Source organism: Antechinus flavipes, chromosome 5 (genome assembly GCF_016432865.1).
Source record: "Antechinus flavipes isolate AdamAnt ecotype Samford, QLD, Australia chromosome 5, AdamAnt_v2, whole genome shotgun sequence".
NCBI classification, from domain to species: Eukaryota; Metazoa; Chordata; class Mammalia; order Dasyuromorphia; family Dasyuridae; genus Antechinus; species Antechinus flavipes.
Window position 1 is genome coordinate 162,954,014 of NC_067402.1, and position 18,405 is coordinate 162,972,418.

Sequence of the window (18,405 nt, forward strand, 5' to 3'; positions counted from 1 at the left end):
CGTGAGACTGGGATGGGGGCTGACCCAGAGCCTATATAGTGACCACAGCCACTGTCAGTTAGCAGCATCAGCAGCAATTTAGGGATTTAGAGCTGGTAAGGAAATGTGACAACTGGTCAGAAAAAGATCTCTGCTAACATCCTTTTTTGCCATCCAATGGTATCACCCAACTTGATCAACTCCTTTCTTCAGTAGAGTTAGCTTTGAATGCCTTCTTCAAAAATCAATTCCACCTCAAAGTGGAAAGTCTTGACTTGACTTGAAAGATGCATCCAGTCAAAAGAATGGGGCTTTGAGGTTGATGACAACTTTGCAAGAGATGTACTAAAAATGTTTTGGGCAATAGCAGCATTATTGATATAAGTGTATTTCCTCTTAAGGTAACTACTTTGAAGGGCATATTAGATTTGGATGTAGGTTCATATTTGTTTATTAGGATAAACAATAATATTACTTATCGTAATCCACTCTTTTCATAGCCTTATCAATTTAGAGCTGAAAGGAACCTAAGAAGATATCTATCTGGTCCAGTTTTCTCAATTTATATGCTCAGGATGGTCCAGCCAGGAAGTAACTAGAGCCATATGTGATCCCACATCTTCCCTCTTGATGCCATCATGCTACCTCTATATTTTGTCAGTTTAATTACCTTTTTAAATTGAAATTTCATATGCATATTTTGGAAAACTTCTAAACATAATTCTAATATTTGATAGTAATTATTTCAATGTACAAGTTTAAAAGACTTTAAAATTCCTGGTTTTTATGAAAATATTTCTGCCACATTGAAACCCATAATCCCATTTTATAAAGAATAAATCAAACACACAATCACCAGTATTACAAACCTTTCTTAATTTTGATTAAATATAACTTGACACTCCATTATTTTAGTTGTTGGAGTAAAGGTAATACACAATGTCATGAATATTATGTAACTGAATCCTTCAATTAGATAATGAAGGGAAGATGGAGAATTGTGTCCATTGTTCTGGATACAGTCTGGAGACAGAAAAGTGATTTAAGACGTTACATCCTTAAAGTTACATCAAACTTGTCAATGGCCAACGCTTTCTTAGAAATGATTATGAAATAGAGGACAGATACTATGGCATTAAAACTAGTATGAGTATAGCTCTAGAGTGATGGCACAGGCTACCTCCCAAATAATTCCTGAGTAACATTTACTGGAGGAAGAAACCAAGACATTCAACATGTCTTGGTAGGAAGATAATTATGTATGTGAGCACCTCCTTCATCTCCCTAGACCTAGGTTGCTCTGGTTAGAAGGAAAAAAAAATACTTGAAATTCAAGTAACTATTTTAGTTGACTAATAGAGGAAGGGAAATGGGAAATACTTAGGCATTATTCACATGTAAAAAGCTGCACTGGAAGATAAAAAAGTTAGTATACCAGCTTTTCTGAGCTACCAAGAGTCTTGTAGGAGTATCAGGCTTTAGTCCAGTTCTCAGACTTTGCCAAAGGCAATATGCTTCAATAAAATTCCCTGTTTCTTTCAGCAACACTCTTTCTAGGTCAAGATGAAAGTACCTTGGCAGAAGAGCATGCTGAAACAGACTGCAGCTAACCAGATTTCCCTTCTTCTACTTTCATTTGGCTCCATTTCTCAGATAACAATTTAGTAAAATAGAAATAGAATGTTTGGATGACCAACCCCACCAAAGGCAAGAACAACAGAGGGATTTGCAGGATGCTCCAGGAATCTCTAGTAAGCTTTTGTTCTCTAGAGAACTCAGTTGAGTCTTCCCTCCTGTACTGTTTTCATAAGTCACATCCTCAGAGTGGGTTGCCAAATGAAACTTTTCCATGGCCAACTCTTTCTTGGAAATGATTGTTCAGCAAAGGAGAAGAATTGGGGAATTGAGTAGGATGGGTACTGACTAATACTGGCTAGATCCTTGTGCTCCAAAGTAAATAGACTGGGTAAGGAGAAATTGGAAAGCATTTCTGTCTTTATGTTTTAAACATCAGCACCTGTCTATCAGAAATATGGTCTGAAACCCATTGGAACTGATTCTCACTCCATGTGTCCTACTTTATATGAGTTCTCTATGTGGCTAACATGCATACAATTAGGAATTGGGTCTGTGATTTCATCGGTATGAAGAATTCCCAGATGAGCAAGATCCCTCTATCAATGTTAGTATCTTTTCTGCTATATGTATTCTTGGAGAGTTGCTAATACATATGAGACGTGACAGAAGTTTAGATTGATTAGTAATATAGAAATTCTTCTTAATTTCAAACTGGGATTATTATTCAGTCGTTTTATAGCTGTGTTTGCCGAGTCACTCCATTTTGGGTTTTCTTGGCAAAAATACTGGAGGGATTTGGAATTTCCTTTTCCAGCTTATTTTACAGATAAGGAAACTGAAGCAAAAAGAACTGTTAAGTGACTTGCCCAAGGTTACATAACTAGTAAATGTCTGAGGTCATATTTTAATTCAGGCAGATGAGTCTTCTCTCTTGGCTGCCCTCAAACTAAGGACAAACAAGTGCCCTAGTACTTGCTTAAGAATTAAGCATCAGATTGAGCTAGAAGCAATTGAGAACCAACTTCTCAGGATAATGTATTTTATAGATATGTTTCAGATTTATTCTCATTTGTCACCTTTACAAATTTTCCAGTTTTTGGTTTTTCTGGGACCTTGGTTTTACTAGCATTCCATTTCAATCTGTGGGTGTACGTCCTTGCATTTCACTCAAGTTGGACATTCTTTCTCACAGATGTTTTAGCTTTAATCTCTAGATCTTACAGTTTGTAGATATTATTTCTGTATCGCATTTTGATATTTTAACATAAATGGTGGACCTTAGTGCTTCTTGCTTCTTTTGAAGTCTTTCCTGGTTTTCCTCCAACCTACCTTCCTCATTAACCTCCAACATCTTCCTTCTTCCTTTTTCTTATTCATGAAAAATTTTGTGGCTTATAAAGTTTTTTTTCTTGCAATCCTATGAAGTACATTACATATATATATATATATATATAATTTTTTTAATCTCCATTTTACATATGGGAAAGCTGAGGGTCAGGCTAGAAAGTCAGGTAGCTAGAAATGGCAGAGTTGAGAATTCCCAACAACTCTCAATTAAGGAAATATTGAACAGCACTTCATTTAATGCCATCTAAAAACTCTTTTCTAGTTTAAGTAATGAGGAAGAGTTATACTGGGAGGAACCTTTTAAATGGAATGGAATGATCTCCTTGTTTGCTTCTTACTTTGTGCCAGAGACTACAACAGAGAAAAGTCCTGTAAACAAGCCAGAGTAGAATGAGAGATGAGAAGCTCTCACATCTCTTGTCCCTGTGCTCCTTTGGGTATTCCTTTTTTATGAATCCCCATCACTGAGTTGGCCAGTTGTTTTTCTGCCCTACTCTTAATCTCAACTTCCTGAATATTACCTAAGAATAGGTTTTGTTTGTTTGTTTAGGCAGTGGTCCTCAAAGTGTAGTCCAAAGAATTGTTGGGGTCTCTGAAACCCTTTCAGAGGGCCTACAAATTCAAAATCATTTTTTTTATTTCTAATATAGTAAATAGCTATAAATATAACCCTGTTAACAAAAACTCTTTGAACAGATCCTCGATAGGTTTTTTTTTAACAACATGAAGATACTGAGAACAAAAGTTTGAGAACAAATGACAGCTGGGTTCAGAGTCACTGGGAAGCTGGTGGTTTGACTAGGTGGGAGTATGACAATCATTGTCAATAGGGATTCAAACAGAAATGGAATTGTTCCAGGATGATAGACACTACTGGGCAGCTGAAAGATTGGAGATAGGCTATAGTGTATCTAAGGAAGAAGACAATTTATATGAAGTTGTAGGAGGCTAGAAAGGATTTATGGAGGAAGACAGAATGACTGACCAAAGAGGACAAGAATCTGGAAAAGTAGAGGGTTCCTTCTTATTAGAAATCTTCCAACAAAGTTTCCAGTTGTACACAGAGTTCTTTCTGGACCCTGAGATTTCTTTCTAATTCTGTGATTCTGTGGACTATGTAAAGGAAAATGTTTTGTGTTAAAGAAAATCATTTATGAAAGCATCAAGGATGCAGAGACAATTCTTAGAAAGACTTTATAGAATCATACTGCTTTTCTTCTCAATGAGAGGGGATGGGATAAAGAGATGGGCAGAATTTGAAATTCAAAATTTTAAAAAAGATGCAGAGACAATTCTTATAAAGACTTTATAGAATCATACTGCTTGTCTTCTTAATGATAGGGGATGGGATAAAGAGGTGGCCAGAATTTGAAATTCAAAATTTTTAAAAAGAATATTAAGGTATAATTGTAAATAAAAAGATGAAACTTTTTAGAGATGAGAAATCAGGATCAATGTGAGGATCAATTGCTACTGATGCCATTTTAGTACATTTTACCATATATACTTTTCTTCATTCTCTTGTTGTCTCCCCTACTTTGAGATCTTGAAAATTTGTTGTTCAGTACCTTTCAAAATTGTATTGTTTCTAGATTAGATTTCTTCTGTATATACTTGTTCAGGTCCAATTATTCTTCTTGACTATCATCTTCTTTAAGTGCCAATTTTACTTCCTCCTATGGCAAGTGGGTGCTGAGTCTGAAAGTAGTGGTTCTGCCATCTTTGATGATGAGAATGGATTCCATAGAAGTGATGGCAAATCTATTCTATTTTGTTTCTATTTCTTCTCTTTTCAGTTTCATCTTTAAATACTTTGAGGATTGACTGGGTCACATGTAAATTATCTGTATGCTCCCATCTCATTCTTTTTAGCTAATCTTATGAATCAGTACTGTTGATTATTTTCTCCTTTTCATCTCTGCGATAATTTTGGAAAAGATCAAGTACCATAAAATAGTGTTACCCCTTGACTACCATGTCTTTCCATGTGGTTGAAAGGTCAAGGGTTTGCTGCATGGAGAAGCCTGGGGACTTGACTTTTTTTGTTGTAACAAATGTCACATGATCATTTTGGCTTGTCTAAGAAATGATCATGTCTTTTATTGGTTTTCCATTTTTTTTTCGGTTAGTGATTTATTTCTATAGCTTAAATTAGAACTATTTTAATTTTATTGCTTAGCTACTTTTTTTCCCCTGTCTTCTAATTTTTCAGTAATTTTGACTTTTGCTCATTCTGAGCTTAGATAAAGCAAAAGTAAAAAATAGACCTTATTAAAAGAGATAAGAAGGAAAGTACATCTTGATAAAAAGTACCGTAAATAATGAAATAGTAACAATATTAAATGTGTACGCACCAAATGGTAGAGCAGCCAAATTCCTAGAGAAGATTTTAAGACAGTTACAGAAAGAAATAGACAGCAAAACTATTCTAGTGGGGGCCCTCAACCTTCCCAGCTCAGAATCAGGCAAATCTAACCACAAAATAAATAAGAAAGAAACTAGGGAGGTTAATAGAATCTTAGAAAAACCTACATGGGATAGACCCCTGAGGAATACTGAATAGGAATAGAAAGAAATACACCCTTTTCTTGGCAGTACATGGCACCTACACAAAAATTGACCATGTATTAGGCATACAAACTTCACAATCAAACGCAGAAAGGCAGAAACAGAAAATGCTTCCTTTTCAGACCACAATGCAATAAAATTATATTAAATAAAGGGGCAGGGAAAGATAGACTAAAAACTAATTGGAAATTAAATAATCTAATTCTGAAAAATGAGGGGGTCAATTTTACTCTAATCAATAAATGATGTAACTGATAACAAACATTTGAATTTGAAGAATCATATCAGGTATTGGTTATTTCTTATTTGGTAAAATATGATCAGTTCTCTTTTTGTTATTGTTTTTTTCACCACTGTTCATGATCTTCCAAGTTTTAGTACACTAGGACACTTGACTGACTTAAACCATTGAAGCTCAAGCCTCCCAAATTCAAGAGATCCACCAGTTTCAGCTTTCCCAATATCAGGGATTTACAGTTAGTACCACCAATCCTGGTTCATTCCTTAATCCTAAACCATATTTTCCAACTCTTTTGGGGGATGAGAATTTTGCTCAATATCTATGTTTGTTCACCAAATCATTAAGTATCAATACATTTACATTGTTGATTTCATTTGGAGTTCTTTGCAGATATTCTTCCAGTTTTTCTCTATTAAAGATTCAAATGTAAATTGCAATTATTTCCATGATGATCTTTTTGCTTTTGCCTATCAATAGCACTGCAAAGGTGAGATGACTAAGTGATCCATGAGTTGATATTTTTCATTACTTTTGGATATGTGATGGAAACAACTCCACCAAATCCTTCATTTACTTCTTTGAGGAGAACTTGTGAGTTTTTGACATCATTTATAACAACAAAAAAATTGATGTGGTTAAGTTCTTCCCATAGTAATGAAGGATTCCCTGGTCCTTGGGTCAAAGGAATTTAGTTTCAACTGTCAATGTTAAAGGATGATTTAAAATTAATTTGAACCTTCTACTCCCTTTTCTGCCATTCTAGCATCATAACTATGGAAAGATTATGGATAGATAGGATTTTAGGATATTTTATGCTTTTCTTTTTTCTTTTAAATCACCAGATTCAAAGAATTCATAGCCTAGTAGCCAGACTGCTGGTGATGAATCTTTATACTTAGCTATACTGGCCCTCAGAAAGTTGGACAGTCTGTTACCTGGTCCATATCTGAAACCTTTCAGTCTAGCCAGAATCTGCCAGAGCCTATTCATATAGGTCATGAATATGTTATTAAAAGGGAATTCTATGTAGGAGAGATATACTTTAAAGCTATACATCATTTAGATTTATGTATATGTAATATATATATATATTTTAATAATCTCACATTAAATATAGTAGGATACTATTTAAGGAATCCTAAAATGACTTATCATGAGAGAAAAATCCTTTTTCAGTGAATAACAATCTCTTTTAAAAAGAAATCTATTCTGATTTCATTCAGATTTCCATTTATCAGGACTAGATAAGTCAGGGAATATAAGTCTGCACAGTCTTCTTTTGCTAGGAATTGGAAGATGAGTTTGAGTGCCAGCATTGATACTAGCTGTGTGGCCACCAGCAAATCACTCACTTTTCTCAGTCTGACTTTCCTCATTTGCAAAATAGGAACAGACATATACTATCAACTTCATAGTGTTGTTATAAGGAAAGTACTTTATAAATATGAGCTAATGCTAAGAGACTGGCTGTCCATGGAGTAGATGTTGCTTCTCTTGCTATTTTTTGTCAATTAGCTCTTTTTTAACATCTACAGAAAGGGAAAAAAGGAAGCCAGTATTGGCTTAGGAAGAAGATTGAAAATCTTAATTATAATGAGGTGTGATAGTAACCTATGGGTTTTATAATTGAGATCTCCCAATTACTACTGTAGTGAAAAGGAATCTGACAATCATTGTCTTAAGCTGCAAGATTTTTCTTACCAGGGGTGCCGAGCTGCCTGCTGACATGTATATCTTTTATTAGGATCCTTCTCCATCAAATTCCGAATGAAATCTTTAGCTGTTAAAAAACAATGAATTATATTTGTATTTTAAAACATGAACATCACCAAACAATTTTCTCTAGTATTCCATGTTTGATAATAAAATAGAAAGCTGTTTAGTAATATGCCCCCCTCTCCATTTATTTTAAATTGGAAAACTAGTAGTAGTTTGTGGATTACAAAGGCAGGACAGATTTGGCCCCCAGGCTATAGTTTGCCAACTCATTCCTCCTTTTTTTTTGATACAGAGAATAAGTGTGGCATCAAGCATTTGAGTTATATTATTGCCCAATAAAACTCTTCCTAAGTTCAAATTTGACCTTAAGACAGTAGCTCTGTGACCCTGGACAAGTCTCTTAATCCTATTTGTCCCTCAGTGTTGTCATATATAAAATGATCTGGAGAAGGAAATGGCAAACTACTCTAAAATCTTTGCCAAAAAAACAAAACAAAACAAAACAAAAAAAAACTAATGGGGTCACTAAGAGCCAAACATGACCAAATAACAAAAGGGAAAACCTAGTGCTCTACAACTGTTTACTGTTAAAGATGTGACTCCCCTATAATGCTAAAATTACAACTTTTTAAAAAGATAAATTTTAAAATTGTTTGACTTAACAGTTCAAGTAGCTTGATTATTTTTTCCTTCCCCAGACTTGACCTTATTTCTTTTCATCCTAGCAAATGAGTGATGGATTCTCTAGAAATAATACAGAATATCATAGTTCTAGAGCTTGAAGAAACCTGAGCTCATCAAGTACAATCTTTCATTGTAGGTAAAACGCTTTTAAGTGTTTGCTGTGTGTCAGACTGTGCCTAGAGAAAGATATCTAACTTTTTTAGAATTTTCTACTTTATCTTCATTAATACTGCCCATGGACTCTGGATAAAGCTTAATTTATGGTCTTATACAGCTTGCACTCAACAAATGCATTTTGATTGGATGTTGGATGCCAATATATGAATTGAGTAAGTTCTGCATAATTATGCTATTTGTTATTGAAGCAGGGGCAAGTAAGCTCTCCATTATCACTAGAATTCTTGGAGAAGGGACAACAACTTAGATCTTTGGTAGCTTTGGTTACTTTAAGGCATTTTATGAGCAGTTCCCAAAGTTTGCTAAAAGTAACCTAGAAACCCCCAAAGTTAGAACCTTTTTTTCATAATATTTAAAATTCTAATATGACAAATTTCAATGGATATAACAAGAGTGCAAAAAGGATCTGAAACTATATATTTGAGAACTGCAGGTCTAGAAACTAGATCAGTACATCCTTAGCAATGGTTTTTCCCACTGGACTTTGGTGTAAACACCACCACCCAAGCAGGGTTACCCTCAGCTTTACCCAAGAGTCTTCTGGAGGTTCCGAGTATGCACAGAACATGGGAGTTTTAATGAGAATCTCAGAAATGATGGGGTGCTAAGGGCAGCAGGTGACTAGCCTGAGGGATCATGCATGCTGCATCCTTCAGATAGGTTGGCTACCTACCAGAATCTGAGATGTCATCCCAATAGGGGGAGTCAAATTCATATTCTGCCTTGAGAATCTGCTCAAAAAGTTTGGAGTCGTTTTCGTCGTAGAAAGGAGGGTAACCGCAGAGCCTGAAAGACATAGGGTGACAAGAGCCTAAAACAGCTGGATCACAAACAAGATTGGTTTTGCATTTTAACCATAAGAAAGTAATTTTTAAAAAATTTGATTGAAAAATTCTCAAAGGCACAATTCTCAGAAAGTATTACATGTATCCTATGGGCAAAAGTATCAATACAAATTACATTTTAGTTAAATAGCAAGAAGATACTAGTCTCGGTGTTTGATACTAGGAAAAAATGTATATATTTAGCATCACGGTAATTTTGCATACTCTGGAAGGGAAGGAAAGAAGTACTTATAAAAGACCTACTATGTGCCACATATTGTCCTAAGCATTTTACAAATATTACCTTATTTGATCCTCACACCAACCCTGGCAAATAGGTACTATCCCATATTTTTAGTTGAGGAAACTGAAACAGAAGTTATTTGCTTGGCCAGTAAGTATCTGAAGCTGGATTTGAACTTGGGTCTTTCTGTCTTCTAAGCCCAGTGTTTTGTCTGTTGTGCAACAATCAATTGAGGACTCAAATCCAGACCTCAGACACTAGCTTTGAGATCCTGGCCCAGTCACTTAAGGGCCACTGTTTGCCTTAATTCACTGGAGAAGGAAATGGCAAACCACAGTGATATCTCTGCCAGGAAAATAACATACATAATCAAAGAGTTGGATATGACTGAATAGCCACAATCAAAAGTGTTCTAGGAGTGACCAGATAGTCATTTGTCAGGTTATATTGCATGTTACACATGTTACACAGGAAATGGACTAGATTAGCAGGTCTCTGGTGCAGGGACCCCAGGGGTCCCCAAAGTCAGAAACTTTTTTTGTAATATTTTAAAATATGGCAAAGTTCAATGGATATCATCTACATACACTAGACCTCTTTTGAAGATCCTCAATAATTTGTATGAGTACAAAGGACCCTGAGATCCCATATTTAAGAATTGCAGGTCTTGATAATTTCTAAGCTCATTCCAACTCCAATAGCTCCAGATTCTTAAAGAAAAAAAAATATATATATATATATATATATTTTTCCCCCCAATAAAAACTCGCCTAAATGAGTAATATATTTCCTACCAGGTGAATAGAAAAGAGTGATAATTAAACTTAGTTTTAAAAATTATATATCTCATAATAAAAAGTGGATTCCTTTAAAATTAGCATTGTGGGTCAAAGGATATAAACAGACAATTTTCAGATGATTAAATTGAAACTATTACCACTCATATGAAAGAGTGTTCCAAATCACTATTGATCAGAGAAATGTAAATTAAGACAACTCTGAGATACCACTACACTCCTGTCAGATTGGCTAAGAAGACAGGGAAAAATAATGATGAATGTTGGAGGGGATGCGAGAAAACTGGGACACTGATGCATTGTTGGTGGAGTTGTGAACGAATCCAACCATTCTGGAGGCCCCAAAAGTTATCAAACTGTGCATACCCTTTGATCCAGCAGCGTTACTTCTGGGCTTATACCCCAAAGAGATACTAAAGAAGGGAAAGGGACCTGTATATGCCAAAATGTTTGTGGCAACCCTGTTTGTAGTGGCTAGAAGCTGGAAAATGAATGGATGCCCATCAATTGGAGAATGGCTGGGTAAATTGTGGTATATGAATATTATGGAATATTATTGTTGTGTAAGAAATAATCAGCAGGATGAATACAGAGAGGATTGGAGAGACATGAACTAATGCTAAGTGAAATGAGCAGAACCAAGAGATCATTATATACTTCAACAACGATACTGTATGAGGATATATTCTGATGAAAGTAGATTTCTTTGACAAAGAGAAGATCTAACTCAGTTTCAATTGATCAAAGATGGACAGAAGCAGCTACACCCAAAGAAAGAACACTGGGAAATGAATGTAAACTATTTGCATTTTTATTTTTCTTCCTAGGTTATTTTTACCTTCTGAATCCAATTCTCCCTGTGCAACAAGAGAACTGTTCGGTTCTGCATACGTATATTGTATCTAGGATGTACTGCAACCTATTTAACATATATAGGACTGCTTGCCATCTAGGGAGGGGGTGGAGGGAGGGAGGGAAAAATCAGAACAGAAGTGAGTGCAAGGGATAATGTTGTAAAAAATTACCCTGGCATGGGTTCTGTCAATAAAAAGTTATTATAAAATTTTAAAAAAGGAAAAAAAATAAATAAAAATTAGCGTTGTGGACTGGAACATTTGCATACTTGTTTGTAGGCTTCATTTCACTCTAGTGATTGGAGAAACAAGAAAGGGAAATTGCAAAATTGAGGTTACAGAGTTGAACTTGAACCCAACAGCCCTGCTTGAAGGCTTAAAGTTTGCTTCTTAATAATAATGTTCTAGGGATTATCAATAACTTTAATAGTGTCACCTTTTGTTTCTTTTTAAAATTTTTATTTTTGTTTTGAGGCAATTGGAGCTAAGTGACTTTGCTTACACAGCATGGAATCAAAAAGAGTCACACAGCAAGGAATTGTTAAATGTCTGCTACCAGCTTTGAACTTGGGTTCTCCTGAATTCAGGGCCAATGTTCTATGCATTGCACTATCTAGCTGCCCCGTATTACTTTTGAAAATAGCACCTGTGTTTAAATCTGAACCATTTCAAAGCAAATTTTCTTTATTATATGAAAATCAACCATCCCAAACTTTTCAATCTCCTTACTTCTGAATTTCATTAGTTTCTAAATCTTAATGATATTGCCTCTATAACATCTCTTGGATCTGTCAACTCTTCTCCACTCACATAGCCAATGTTTCCTTACCTCTTGCCCAGACTATTGCAATTAAACATTGAATGAGTGAATGCATAAAAAGCATTTATTAAATACTTGCCTGTGCCAAGCACTGCACTGAAAAGTTGGGCAATAAATAGAAAAGTGAGGTATGCCGGGTGCTTGAGAAGCTTAGTTTCAAAAGGAAGAAATGACATATTTAGGAGAGAATGGTAGCCAGGGAAGTGTGTTTTGGTCTGGGAAGTCATAGGAATAGTGAATGTAGTCAGTGGGAAGTTGATTACCATACCAGAAGCATCAGTAATAGTTAAACACTGGTTTCTGTAACAAGAAGTGGTAAGAGTGGTAACCCAGGGATAAGGATTAGAGGCTAGAGAGAGGAGTAGAAAAAAGAGCAGATATCAAGAAGGGAAAGGGGATAGAAGGATGCAGGGATGGGAAGTAAGTGGGTCTGGAGCTGGCAGGATATATCCAGCACATGAGCTAAACTAGCTTGTAGCACAATCAGGATAACCTAGTCTAAAGGTGTGCTTTCCAAGAGCTAACTAAGTTCATGATCTCCCCAGAACATGATTTCCTCTTCCTCTAGTTTCTCACATCTCCTATCTTTCCATTCTTTTGTTTTTGGGTCCACAAGACCTAACACCATGTTTTGTGCATAGTAGGCACTTAATCATTATCAGTGGCATATAATACTCAGATTCAGTATTAAATGGTCTATTATGCATGGAAATCCCACTCAAGTCCTACATAATCATGAATAAAGATTACACTGGACTAATGCAAACAAGATTAGAAGGGAAGCAACAAACTGGGAAAACATTTTCACAGTTAAAGGTTCTGATAAAGGCCTCATTTCCAAAATATATAGAGAACTGACTCAAATTTATAAGAAATCAAGCCCTTCTCCAATTGATAAATGGTCAAAGGATATGAACAGACAATTTTCAGAGGATGAAATTGAAACTATTACCACTCATATGAAAGAGTGTTCCAAATCATTATTGATCAGAGAAATGCAAATTAAGACAACTCTGAGATACCACTACACACCTGTCAGATTGGCTAAGATGACAGGAAAAAATAATGATGAATGTTGGAGGGGATGCGGGAAAACTGGGACACTAATGCATTGTTGGTGGAGTTGTGAACGAATCCAACCATTCTGGAGAGCAATCTGGAATTATGCCCAAAAAATTATCAAATTGTGCATACCCTTTGATCCAGCAGTGTTTCTATTGGGCTTATATCCCAAAGAAATACTAAAGAAGGGAAAGGGACCTGTATGTGCCAAAATGTTTGTAGCAGCCCTGTTTGTAGTGGCCAGAAACTGGAAAATGAATGGATGCCCATCAATTGGAGAATGGCTGGGTAAATTGTGGCATATGAATGTTATGGAATATTATTGTTCTGTAAGAAATGACCAACAGGATGAATACAGAGAGGACTGGTGAGACTTACATGAACTGATGCTAAGTGAAATGAGCAGAACCAAGAGATCATTATACACTTCGACAACGATATTGTATGAGGACATATTTTGATGGAAGTGGATTTCTTTGACAAAGAGACCTGAGTTTCAATTGATAAATGACGGACAAAAGCAGCTACACCCAAAGAAAGAACACTGGGAAACGAATGTGAACTATCTGCATTTTTGTTTTTCTTCCCGGGTTATTTATACCTTCTGAATCCAATTCTCCCTATGCAACAAGAGAACTGTTCGGTTCTGCAAACATATATTGTATCTAGGATATACTGCAACATATCCAACATATAAAGGACTGCTTGCCATCTAGGGGAGGGGGTGGAGGGAGGGAGGGGAAAAAAAATCGGAACAGAAACTAGTGTCAATATAAAGTAATTATTAAATAAAAAATTAAAAAAAAAAAGATTACACTGGATTCTAGAAGGCTGTGTTAACAGAATACAAGAACTGATGGGTCTTATCAAGTTGGAAAGGCTTTGAGTACCGGGACAATTAATTCTTGTCTCATGCAGTTTTCATTCATGATTTCTTGAAACATAGCTCTGGTAAAACAGGTTTTGATAAAGCCCACTGGGATTTAAATGGAGCTACCTGACTATGCTACTTTAAACTCAAATCACTCAAGCTCTCCCTGACTGGCCAATAATAGATCCCAGATCAAGCTTCACTTGCTCATTGTTTGGGTTTTGATGGCTCAGACCAAGTATAAATAGCCAGTTTCTATTTTTATCATCTTAGAATGCAAACAGTCCATTCAAGAAGTTTCAGGGGTAACTGCTTATGTTGCTATTTGGAAATGTGGTGCTTTCTTTTATTAAGTAATACAATGAATTTGTATTACAATACAATGAAAAGAACACTGAATTGAGAAAAAAAGATCTAAGTTTTAATTTCCTCTTTGCTGTTATTTAGTTACATTGCTTTGGACAACCTACAACCTACCACCTTTGCTTCAGTTTATTCATTTATAAAATGAGAGGTCTGGATTTTATGATCTTTAACGTACTTTTTTAGTTCTAATAATCTATGGTTCCCTATCCATCCCCCAACATTGTTTATAAAGCTAGCTGTAAAAACTAATTACTTTGGGTATGTGGGAGGTTCACAATGTAGGGGAGGACAAGCATCTTGGTTGCTGGTTTTGAATCTATAGTGGACTGGACATAGTCAGTGGTGACCAGAATGGGAAAAGGCAGAGGGCCTTAATTCTGGAAGCTGGGGAGTAAACAATTTAAAGGTTTGAAAATCTGGAGATTTATAGCCAATGGGAGGAGTACAGGCTCAGGCACTAAGTCATAAATCTTTCTGTAAAGCCCAGCTTTATCAAAGATACTTGCCCCAGTCTAAATTTAATGAAACAAATAAACAGGCATCAACAAGCCCTTGGCATCCGAAGAATTAGGCTGTGGGCAAATACGAAATTTATTAAAGATTTGAAATATGACTTTTGTTACTCTAATTCTTCAGGCTCATATAGTCAGAAGGCACATTACCACATTGGTACTGCTAAGAAGAAGAAGGGTTAGTGACATTTTTATTGATTGCAAGTTATTCTGTAGCCTGAAAAGGGTCAAAATCCATTTATTTGTAGCGAGGTTTATTTAGGGAGCAAGAGCCACGAAATTTTTAATTCAGATCATTTGTTGTTCCTTGCTAAGGGGGTGGAGGGCAGACATAGTAATGGATAGAAAGAGAGAGACAAGGAGTCAGAAAAAGAGGAGGTAGGGTGGGGAAAAAGCATGCTTTTGTAACCACTAAGCACATATTGATGTAAGCTTTAGTCAGCCAAAGGAATCCAGGACCAGGGAGACTTGATACTTAAATATTTCCCATAATGAGTATTTGGTATAATATAAGTATCTCTAATGGGAAAGGCAGACATAAGGAAATGTGAATCCATTTTAAAAAATGTCCAGATTTTGGATAAGTGAGGTTTTGTTTCTCAATGTGTTATTATGGTTCATTTCATTATTTGTTGTTCTTTTCCAAAGAGAAGTCTTTAGGAAAATTCTAGGAAAGATTCTTCTTGTATTAAATATCTTAGTGTGTGCCTCTGTATTCTGGCTTTAGTTCTGTATTATATAGTAATGTTTCTAACTTAGAGGGCAGATGCAGTGGAAAAGGACATATGACTTGGAAACAAGTACATTATGTGAGAAATTAAGGAAGACTTAAAAGACTTAAAACAACAGGGTGGGTAACCCACCAAACTTGGGTCTCTTTTCTCCCTTTCAAAATGATACAGGAAAAATAGCTATGTAGTCTTGCTTAGAGGCAAATGAGTGGAGGAGATGATAGCTTCAGATTCCTTTTGCCCCTATGTAAAATCATAGATCAGAAAATCACAAATTCAGAGCTGGAAAGAATCTTAGAATCACTGAGTTCATTTCTTTCATTTTGCAGATGAGGAAAATGAGGTCTAGAGGAATGATTGATCAAGATCACAAGGTTGTAATAGAAAGTGCATTTAAAGCCAAATTTTCTGACCCCAAATCTATCACTCTGTCCACTTTTGCCTCTAATCAGAAGAACATACTATAAAGAATTTCATAAATGTCCATTGTCCTAGACATAGGAAACTTTAATTATTTATCATGACTGTATTTTATTTGACATCTGATCTCACCCCCTCTTCTATCCCCTCCCCCCAAAGGGCATCACTACCTAAAATGAGGTCACAAGAATCTTAAGGGATTTCTACTGCCAGGGATGCTGATAATATTTAATAATCAGCTCTCCAAAACCCCAAAAGAATACATGGGTACACACTTTAAAATTTAACCTGCATTATTCACATTTTCTCCATCTTCTTAATTCTAAATATCTCTTGATCCAAATTCTTAAGTCTAGACAGTCAACAAAACAATAAATCAAACCCTGATTTATAACATTTGTCAATTTCCAAGAGTAAATATTGACAATGAAAATTTGACAGTTGATTCTTGAGAGCTGGTACAAGCTGACTCGAGCACACAAGTGCTTAGTTTGCTTCCCTTATGATATAGTTAAAATGAGCTCACAGAGGTTGTGAGTAATCCAAGATCATACCAATACAAATCAGCTAAGTTAGGACTCTATGTACACATAAGGTTTACATATATATCTCTAAATAATAGAATGTAAGCACCTTTAGCATTTCTAGCACTTCCACTTAGGAGGTATTGAATAAATACTTGTTAATAATAAGCTTTCTTTTTTGATGATGTAGTTATTAACTATGTCCATTAAGGAAAGAAAAAAAATAGGCATTTGGACTGAGTATGCCATTTGTCTATTAGTACTAACTAGATAGTTCTCTTCTTTAGGAGAAGAAGTCTACCTACTGTAGCTTACACAAAGTGTCTGTCATATTCCACGGAGCAAAAGATCTTTAATGCATGTTAATATGAAATTCCACAATGGCCAATCAGTATTAAATCAGCAATGCACATTTTTTCTTGGAAACCATAACACTATTAATAACATAAGAACTCTTAAGAGGCCCCATTAGTTTACTATGGCAATTATATTATATTAAGTTATTATGTAACAGACATAATATTTTTTCAGCTTGTTTGCCTTTCATCTTGTGTATCTGTATTGTGTCCTTAGAGACAAGGAGTCGTCTATAAAAATTTCTAAGCTGTCTTTTTTATCAGATCTTTCAGAACTAACTTAATAGACCCATGAAATAGCCACAGATCAACCAGAGACTGTAAAATAATCTTATCTCGAGCAATATCATGCTCAATCCCTGCCCACAATAGAATCAATAACAGGTCTTTAAAATCAGTGGAAATTTGGTTCAAGAGATATTTAAACAAAAAAAATTCACTTAGTGGATCTGTTCCCCTGTCCACAAATTAAGTCGGAAAAATCTTAAATTTTCTGAAATAAATAAAAATAAAGTTTCAATTGGCTCCATGTTAATTATAGTTGAATTTATGTAAAAAGCAACTGCTTTCAGTCTCTTGTCCACTAGATAAATGTTACAGAAGAACTGAAGAATCCTTCACTCCATCCTTCATCTTCATATCTTCTTCTTGAAGAATTCTTTTTTCAGCACTTATTTCATCAGTATTAAAGAAGCTAAACAAAAAAAAGATATAAAACTTCCCCTATCATAGAGGGTTGTGTAATCTAATAAGAATGTTAAGATATATTCATAGTCATAATAATCACACCGCAGAACTTCATCTTCACTTGAAACCAAGATTACAAACTGAATTTCACTTCTTTGAATAAACACCTGTCTTTCCCACTGGCTCCTCGTGAACCCACTTTTCACCTTTATCTCACTCTCCAGTCACTCAGTCCTCTGCAGTCTACTATTCCTGTTCTCAATTTATTTCCTAGTCTTGACACTTAATTAACCTTTATAAGGAGACACTATCCTCCACTCTAGAATCACTTGCCACTTTGTCCTTCTGTTATTCTTGCCCTGCAAATCTTCAGTGCTCAACTACTTCCATCATCCATTTCATCCCCTTCTGCTCCAAGTCCAAGATCGCTGCTGGAAGAAATAACAAAATCGGGCTGACTAGGTTCATCAAAAAATCATGCTACTAAAACTAAAGCACCATCAATCATTCATTCAATCAGCAAACAGCAATGGGGACAAGGACAAAGTAGTCATTGGTTTCAGGGAATGTACATTCTGTCAAAGCAGACATATAAGGGTATAGTCAAGGCAACACAATTTTATTAAGTACCTACTATGTTCCAGGTATATAAAGGTGTCAAAGCCAGCTACTTGCTCCACTGGAAAGTTTAAAGAAGAGAGTGAATTGGGTGGTCATTCTCTTTTAAAAGGTCCACTGTGTCATTGGTCCTTCCTGCTAGGTGGTCAAAAAAGGCATTGTTTTGTAATACCTAAATGTTGAAGTCTTTCAGCACTGTTTGGTGGTCAGCCAAAAGCAACCAGAGGCTTAATCATCTGCAAATCACTGAAACGCTTAGTTAGCACATGGGATCTACTAGAAGCAAATAGGGTAGGTCTGCCTTCTTATGTAGGTATAAGGAAAATAGATAGGTGATGGGGGATGGTATACTAGGTGGTAAAAATCAGGAAATGTTTTATATAGAAGGTGGAGTATGAATTGAAGAAGTAAGCTAGATATTCTAAG

The 18,405-nt window shown here is 35.6% G+C and overlaps 1 protein-coding gene across 1 annotated transcript in view; it reads right to left on the reverse strand.

Moving 5' to 3' along the window:
• Positions 1 to 18,405, reverse strand: part of CAMK1D (calcium/calmodulin dependent protein kinase ID) — a 471,691-nt gene that overhangs the window by 16,960 nt on the left and 436,326 nt on the right. Inside the window, exons 7-8 of the mRNA XM_051961432.1 lie at positions 8,967 to 9,079; positions 7,415 to 7,493 (exon numbers count right to left, since the gene is read on the reverse strand). Of these exons, the coding sequence (XP_051817392.1) occupies positions 7,415 to 7,493; positions 8,967 to 9,079 (192 nt within the window). The remainder of the gene's footprint in view (positions 1 to 7,414; positions 7,494 to 8,966; positions 9,080 to 18,405) is intronic.